This window comes from Geospiza fortis, unplaced genomic scaffold (assembly GCF_000277835.1).
Source record: "Geospiza fortis unplaced genomic scaffold, GeoFor_1.0 scaffold452, whole genome shotgun sequence".
Taxonomy (NCBI): domain Eukaryota; kingdom Metazoa; phylum Chordata; class Aves; order Passeriformes; family Thraupidae; genus Geospiza; species Geospiza fortis.
In genome coordinates, this window is record NW_005054369.1 from 767863 (window position 1) to 776822 (window position 8960).

Here is an 8960-nt window from a genome sequence, read left to right on the forward strand (position 1 = left end):
TGATTTCCAGGTAATTGTTAATGGGATGTTTCCTCCAAGAAAGAATAGTGACCATAATAAACAGTATAATTAGTATTATGATTTGCATAATTTATGATCCACTTCATGTCTTGTCTCTCCTCCTCAATATTTGAGAAATTTTTTTTTTTAAAATTCTGGATGAACGTTCATCTGCCATGTAAAATTCATCAATTCAACCTTTGCAAGTACCACACAAATAATTTAAAACTTAAAAATATTATTGACATATTCCTTTTGCTTGATAGCTTATTGACCTTCTTTGAAAATAATACACATGGAACTCCCTTCTGATTTTAGTATCCCACTATACTGAATGTGCTCCAGTTTTTATACCCTTTCATGAGGTGTAGGGGAAGGGCTTTTTCTGGAGGCTAGAAATGATAAAAAGATGAGGAAAACTGAATTATTAGATTTCCTGTGTTATACAAAGACATTTAGTTTTCATTATAATATCTGTTTCTTACAGCGAAAAAGACTCTTTGTTGCAAAAATGATGTATAGTTTAATAAGGAAGATACATAATTGTAATTACTCTGGTAATTTTCTTGTTAAAAGAAACCTACATCTCAGCTGAAGAGTAGGAACATTAGCACGACTCATAATTTATGCAAATTTTAGGAAGCACTCATAGATACCTAGGAAATGATTGGAGCTACATCTTTTGAATGGGAAATGGAATTTATAATTGCCAAATCATTTTGGTATTTTGACCTGCCTATATATTTCTGCAGATCTGAGGGAATGGTGTTAATGTTCTAATAAGATGAAAGATTTCATTGTGTTTTATACTACTAAATGTTCATTTTCAATGATCATAATATTTGGGTGTTCTTAAATAAACCCATTCTTCTGTAATACCATTCAGATGTGAGCTCTATCACCTCTTCCCTTCCCCTTGAATCCATTCCTCAGTCATGTCCTCTGTACCTTTAAGCTGCTTCTAAATCTTGTCTTGTGCCTCTGGGGCAAGGAAAGGAGTTGTGACCTTGCTAGTTCTCCACTTTTATTTAAGAAATATTTGTTTACAAGTCTTCCTTGGCTAAGCTCATTAGGGAAGCAGACCTAGTTTTGTCTTAGTGAACAGTTGCAGAATGAAAAACGCAGCTCTGATCTTCCTCATGCCTTTGTAATCCTGAGGAGGATGTTAAGATTGGGATAAAATTATCCTTTATATTCCTGTTTTAAACAGGTAACTCTCTGTCCAGTCAGGCAAAAAGAACCCCAGTGCTCCTGAATACAAGAACAGGAAAGGGGAAACCAGGACTGCAGTTCCTGAGAGCACTTCAGTGGCCCAGGAACTGTTCCCAACCTCTGTCAATAATCACAGAAGGAACACAGAATTGTCAGAACCCAGGAAATTCCTCTGGCTGCCCTGGAGGACTCGAGACCCTGACAGTGGGCTCAGAGACCTTGGCATGGAGTCAAAAATACCTGTGCCTTCAATTTTAACCCATGGAAACAATTACCAACTTTGTGCAGAGTTACGAGCCACAAGAGTTTGAATAGAATGATAGTGAATTTATCACTGGGTGAAAAAGTAGAATTTTGGGGTTTTAGAGTGGGGGTTCAGGAGGCAAGAGGGAGGGATTTGGGCATGTCCTGTCCTTCCTCCTGTTTCTTCTTAGCCTCCATCTTCTGCTGTCATGGTGGCACTTTTGGATTGGTTTAGAGTGGAGACAGACTGTCTAACACAGGTGATAGATATTGGAAAATTATTGTAAATAAAGTATAGGTAGTTTTTAGTATAAAAAGATAACACCACCTCTGGGGTGGTCAGTGTGCCACAGACCAACTTGCTAGACAGACCTCAGAAAAAGAATGTTATAGATAACAGAAAATAACCAACCTTGAGAACCAGAGCTGAGGAATCCTGACTCCTTCTTCAGTTGTGGGGCTGGGAAAAAGAGACTTTCTAACACCTCGGGGTCATCTCGACACCAGAGACCCTGTCACAGAATTACTTCCCACCTGGACCTGATGTTTTTATTTTAGAGTGCATTGCATGGTGAGCGGGATGGTTGGTTGCTGGCAGCTCCAGAGGGGCTGTGGCTCTGTGTGAGTGCTGTGCTGCTCTTGCAGGGGATGCAGCACCAGATTGCCCAGGTGGCCACGCAGCTGGAGGCGGCCAGGCTGCTGACCTACAACGCGGCGCGGCTGGCGGAGGCGGGCAGGCCGGCCATCAAGGAGGCCAGCATGGCCAAGTACTTCACTGCTGAGGTACCTGAGCTCCCTCACTGCTGCTAAAGCTCCTTCTGCTACCCCCTGTGTACTCGGAATTCATCTTGGCTGTGGAGGCTCTGCATGTTCTTTTGTCTCAGATGCCACATCCCTGGAGGTGTTCCAGGCCAAGTTGAGTGGGGCTTGGGGCAACCTGGGCTAGTGGAAAGTGTCCTGCCCATGGCAGGGGGTGGGAATGAGATGAGTTTTAAGATCCCCTCCTGTTGGTGAAGATGAAACAGGAAAGCCTTATAAATATGATTGTCTGGCAAAAGATTTTGAGAATTTGGAAACTATAAGAGAGATTGAATGAAAGCAAGCTTTGAGATCCCTTAGTTACTGAACAACTGGAAAACAATGGTGTGGCCAGCTGAAGGTAATCCCCTTTTGATCAAACAACACCCTCTGCTTGCAGACAGGTCCAAGGGTCAGAGCAGACCCTACTAGCTTGGCAGAAGGGGTCCAAAGAGTAGTTTTTAGGGTTTAAAATGTGGCACAGTATGGTAATGTAGTGATTCTTATAGGCTGGATGTAAATGATATAGGATTTGTATATTGTACTAGATTGGTTAGTGAGAATTAGAATATTCAACACAGAAGAAGATTTGTTGTATTGCAACGGGAACCTCACTCTCCTTTTTTACTCCCTTAAGCTCTTACCCTCTCATCCTCTCTACCCTTCTCTTCTCTCAAGCCTACTCTGAGCTGTGGCTGGCAGCTCCCAGCAGAGCCCTGCACCCAGGCCCTTTGCAATAAACCCCAAGTTCCAAAAGGCCCCTGCACCCAGGCCCTTTGCAATAAACCCCAAGTTCCAAAAGGCCCCTGCACCCAGGCCTTTGCAATAAACCCCAAGTTCCAAAAGGCCCCTGCACCCAGACCCTTTGCAATAAACCCCAAGTTCCAAAAGGCCCCTGCACCCAGGCCTTTGCAATAAACCCCAAGTTCCATGACCTGGCTTCAGAGATCTCTCGTCTCCGACCGTCCAACCCCCTGACCCTCCAACACCCTCCAACCCAAACCATTCTGTGTTTCTCAGTCCATGCACAGAATCTAAATTAGTCACCAAAGAATAAGCTGCTCATGCCCATAAATAAAATCTTTAAAAACAACCAACAACACTAAAAGAGGAAAGTGAATTAATACTTTCACTTATCAAGAAAGATTTAATTTTCTCAGAAATCTTATTGTGGCATGAGAAATGATTCTGTAAAGAGTTCATTTGTAACCATTTCAGCTCTGCTGGTCACATCTGTGAGTCTTAAAATGACTCAAAACTGGGTGACTTTTCCCTCTTGGTAATTGCTGTCTTGCCTACCACTGCTGGTCTTTTGCACAGAGCAGCATAGAAACTATTACTGTAACAATTACTGAACTCCTGATGTCCTCTGATTTATGTTGTTTTTATCCTTAAATGGCTTGCTGAAGATGAATACCAAAAAACCCATCCTTCCCTCCTGTTCTAGTCACTGCTTTATTCCCTGTTTTATTAATCAGGTACAAAGTATAAGTTTTACTGCTTCTGTCTGAAGTTGAATCCTTAAACTCTGAAACTCTCTTCATAGGTTGCAACGCTGACAACCAGTAAATGTATTGAATGGATGGGAGGTGTTGGATTCACCAAAAATTTCCCAATAGAAAAGTACTACCGTGACTGCAAGATAGGTGAGTGCCACTTTCGTACCAATTATCTCTTGTAGCTTTGGTGCTATTAAAGTTTCAGGAAGAAGGCCTGGCTTTTTTTCTCAGGATATTTTTTCCTTGAGACTGTATCAACACTAATTCAAAGGCTCAGATACAAAACTTTAGGTATAAATGTATGTACATGCAAGGCTAGTTAAAATGTTTGATTAGATACCAACAAAATACAGACAAAATCACTGTTTCCCACTGTATTAAGAAAATTTATGTAAAAAAAATAAGAATTAAAAATACCTTCATTGGCTTTAAGATCTGAATCCATGTGGAGTTCTTTTTTCAAGGCTTTCTTGTTCATCAGGATAATCCTTGGACACATCAGTTTGATATTTTTAACAATATTACCCTTTGGCTTTTATTATAATAGCATTTGGAGCTTCTTCATTTTTGTTGGCTTTTTAAGACTTGCTTGTCAGGAAAATGTCTTTTGCATTATGTGTTGCCAGCCAGAAAAGTGCTTTCATTGTTACAGATAATAAAATATAAACGTTTATAATATTATATAAATAATTACAATTCTGTGCTAGTACTTGCACAGTAAAGCTTCATTTCATAATTGTAAAGGCTCTCACTGGGCTTTAGGATGATATTTTGATCTCTCCTCATAAACTCACTGTGGGTTTAGAGTCTACTAATTTGTTTTCTTCTGATTTCAGGTACAATATATGAAGGAACTTCGAATATCCAGTTGAGCACAATTGCAAAATTCTTAGCACAGGAGTACTGAAACCATAAGGACTTCCTTGATGCTATATAAAAACTATTTCCCTTAACACTAATTGTAAATTTATTGGTAATTACAGAAGGCATTGATGGCATCATAAATAAGAATACACTATCACAGTGACATCATAGGGAAAACCATGAGTTCCCCATTTCAGGAGAGGGAGCAATTCATGTGAAATCATGAATTCCACGTTCAGATCCAAACTTCTTTCTGCCTGAGACACTTCCAAGCACTGGATTTAGCTCCCTTAGCTCATGCCAGTAGCTCACCTCAACCTGGAGATTTCAGAGTGAAAACAAAGGAATCCAAATCCCTGGCATTTCTGTTTTTCGCCCTGGGAGAAGGGACTCTCCACGTGCAGCAGAGCTGGTGTGGGGTGGAGCTGCACTTGGGATGTGCTGCTGCATTAGCATGGGGTGCAAAGAGAGGGAATTGATGCTTTCCTCTCTCCCAGGTGGAGTGATGTCTGTGGAGCTGCTGTAATTGGAGTCATTTTTATAGCAGCCCTCAGTGTGTTCTTAAGGATATCTTTGTAATTAAGCCCTTGCAGCCCCAATTTGTGCTCCTGAAAGGTGGATAATATCCACCTCCCTTTCCAGCCTTCTCAGCTGTTAAGGGTTTTAATCTAAGAGCCTATTTATAGTTCTCCTTTCATAAAAGGTTGAGTTGAAATCTTTCTGAAATGGGGTTAAAAAAGCTCTGGTAGTTCTGCAAAAGGACAGATATAAGCTGGGTAATGGGAGTGCTGTGATTCTACCTCCCAGTGGCCTTTCCACATTCAATGCATTTTACTAACTTTAAAGGGAGGCACTGTTAATTTGCAGCCTAGAATTCCTTGCTCCTGGAAGTTAGTGGTTCTCCAGCACAGTTTTTCCCTTTTTTAAGAGAGAAAAAAGGGCAGGGGGTTGGGAAGTATTTGCTTTTTTTATTTGTCTCTGTTTACTCTAAAATTAGACATTTTATTTACAGCAGAAACCTCTTCAGTGCTGGAGAGCTAATTAACTAATAATCAAGAGACAGGAAGCTTAATATATGAAAAATCATCCCAATTGCTGTAATTGGCAATCTGTTTCAAGTGTTTTGGGGAGGGAAGGATTGGTTTTCTGGTTTTGGCTGACTTAGAGGAATCTCATTTTTAAAGCTTGCCTTTCACTGATGATTCACTCTGAATGGAGCTTAGAACATTACAGGCTGAGACTCCCAGAGGATTTCCTAGCAAAACCAGGGCAAGTGACACTTAACAAGTGGGATTTGTAAAACAAGCAGTGCCTTTGACAAAGAAACAAGCAAGGATGAAAAGCACTATTAAAAAGTTCTCTGACTTCAAAGGGAAGTAACTGCTTTAGTGAATTAATCCCTCTATGTACGCGCTTTGCCTGGTAATGGGCAAAGAATTATTGTGCTGATTATCCTTGTGCCAATAAAAATGCCCCTCCCACATCAGTTTGATCAGGAGCTTTGAGATTTACAAAAATACAAGAGTAAGGAGGTAGGCTAGATGGTTTCTGAAGTTTTCTTCTAACAATATTATTATTAGTCATTATTATTATTATTAATGCATTTCAGATTTACTTGCAGGCTTTTCTTTCAGCTGAATTGAAACAGCTAGGGAAGTTCAGATTAGAATTAAGACTAGTCTTAATTCACTTATTTAGATTAGAATTAAGACTAGAATTAAGACTAGACACCACAACACTTAGACTGTGTTGAGCAGAATAACTGCAGTTATCTGTGAATCCAGAATAATCAAAAGCACACTGCAAAATGCTGGAGTTAATGCTGATTGCTGTGCTGAGTTGTGCCAAGGTGAGGCAGCCCTTGGCTGCTGAGGTTTAATCTGCTTTGCTCACATGAGTGTCCACAGAAAACAGGGTTTGCTTTTTGCTGTGATCTGCTGGTTTGTGACACTCTCAGCTTGGCATCTGCAGTTTTGTGTGAGACTGGCAATACTTTACTGCTTCAATACAGTGCCAGAAGCAAACCCTTTGTGGAGGAAAGTGCAGAGCTCTTTGAAGGACTGTTAAGGGCTGGATATCCAGGATTATGTAAAAAGATTCTCTTTGTGTAGAACTGTGTCAGGTATCCATTTGAAAAAATAACCAGGGGAAAATGAGATTAATGTGATTCCTGACAGTCTGATATGGGATGCCTGAGTCCAGCAAACAACCTGAACATCCTCAGCAGCAGTTCCACAGTAGCTGATGAGCTTTTTTTTCTCAATAAAGCAAGGTCAAGCCTTTAACTAATGTTACAGCTGTAAATATTTCATGTCTTTGTTATGTATGCTGTATTTTGTACACAGTTTTGAAAGAAATAAATAATGTATTGTATTTATATACAAAATTTTGTGGAGGAGTATGTGCACAAATCATTACAACCCCTGAGTAACTTTCCTTGCTGTTTTAAGAGGACAGGTACCTGTGTGGAGAGCGTTGGCTGCTCTGGTCACTGATTCTGGGGAGAGTCACAGAATGGTTTGAGTTGGAAGGGACCTGAAATCCCAGCCTTGCCATCTGAACTCAGATGTTTGATTAGGAATGAGAAGTGCTGTGCTGTTGTCCAGGAGCTGTTTAGAGCTTCCTGTGCTCCCCAGCCCTTGTTCTGCTTTGGGACAGGCATTTTTGGGTGGTCATCAATGGCAATTCTACATTTGGCACTGTGGGCATAGGCTGCAGAGCTGGTGTGGGCAATGCTGGGAGGCTTTCTGAGCTTTTAAGCTGCTTTATGTACTCAAGATGTGTTTTATTAGTGACTTGTCTCTTTTTATGCCTTTAGTCCATCCAGCCTGTTGTCCTGGAACAGCAACTTTCAGTATCAAATGTTTCATGTGAGCTTCCCTGGTTAGAAGACCTGTATTGAGAATGTATTAAAAAGTGCCTGAATTTTGTTTTTGACTTGATACAATGATTGTATATGATTTTATGGTTCTCTAATAATCTGTAATTTAAAATTGTTGCCAGATCTTGCAGGTTTTCTACCTGGAGAGAATGGCTGTGTCAGGTTTCTCTAGTTCTTTCCTGCTTGGTATCAAGGCAGATTTCCACAGAAGGGTTTAATCACTACTTGGGAAATATTCAAATACAACATTTTGTATCATCTTTTCTGTGCTGTTGTTCTTTCTTTCATATTTTCTTTTCCCCATGTAAAGATTGTGTTAGAAAAGGCTTACATGAACTACAGAGTTATTGTTCTTTGGGAGCCTTTTGCTATGCAAAGACTTTTCTAATTAACATGTTATTGCATTTCCACTTGCAAATCTTTTGGTGAGAGACACATTTCAAGTTCTTCTACCAAGCCAAGCTCGATTGGAAGCCCAGTCTGTTTTGAAAGCAGCTGTCTGACTTCCCTGAGCTGGTACTGGATACACAAAAGCTGAAGAAATGCTTTTCTTCAGCCCCAGAATGTATTCAGAAACTAGAAATAACCAATGTGTTCTCTAATAGCTTGTTTATTGTTCAAAGGAACATGCAGTGTACACTGTAGCATTTTTTTCTGGTGAAATATTTAGAAATATAAATCAAAAATATGTGCAGTCTCACTAGACAGTAATAGCATTTTTATGTATTTTGTCTTTCAAGATCATTTGGATTTACATCTTTCTGAAGCTATTCTCCCTCTCAGTAACTGCAGAGCTGCTAACACTGGAGGACTTAGACAAACTAAAAAAAGTCAAGTTTTTAGTGATTCCTTTTTAGTGAGGCTAAAGAGGGGCTGTTTGCTGCCTTCAGCCAGGGACATTCAGCCTAGTCTCAAGCAATGACCCAGCCCTCAGCTGAACAAAATCATTTTCTGATCATCCTTCTCACCACATTAAGTTTGCCATAATAGTCTTGGATTTCTTTTTCCTGAATTGTTTTCAAGGACACCCTGTAAAATTCTTCTGTTCCTTAATTTGTATCCTAAACATGCAAATTAAGTGCAAATTTTTCAGTCCAAACAGAGCAGGTTTCAATTTAACACTGTGTTGTTGAGGTTTTCTGCTTTTGTTTAGATCATTCCCAAAGACATGATAATTACATGTTTGACGTTAGCTTCTCTGGACACTTTTTGGTTTTCTGTAGAAGAAATTTGCTAAACTGCAGTAAAAATAATCCAGGAATAATTTAAAAAGAAAAGGTTCTGGAAGCATAGTTAAATAGTGAAAGGCTCCAAAGAACTTGTTTGGTCAATGAGCTGCTGGAGATAGAGTTGGTCCTCTCAATGTATATCTAACAGGCTTTAGAAGGAAAATAATTTTCTGGGTTTAATTGCAGCAGTGCCTACATTAGATTGATAAGGCAGTTTATTTTGACTGTTGCATG

At 39.9% G+C, this 8960-nt stretch overlaps 1 protein-coding gene across 1 annotated transcript in view; it reads left to right on the forward strand.

Annotated features, from left to right (window-relative positions):
- The window catches only part of ACADSB (acyl-CoA dehydrogenase short/branched chain), a 12938-nt gene extending 5181 nt beyond the window's left edge, over positions 1–7757 (forward strand). The window contains exons 8-10 of the mRNA XM_014308436.2: positions 2054–2238; positions 3800–3899; positions 4589–7757. Coding sequence (XP_014163911.1) covers positions 2054–2238; positions 3800–3899; positions 4589–4659 — 356 coding nt within the window. The 3' untranslated portion in view covers positions 4660–7757. The remainder of the gene's footprint in view (positions 1–2053; positions 2239–3799; positions 3900–4588) is intronic.
- The last annotated feature ends 1203 nt before the right edge of the window (positions 7758–8960 follow it).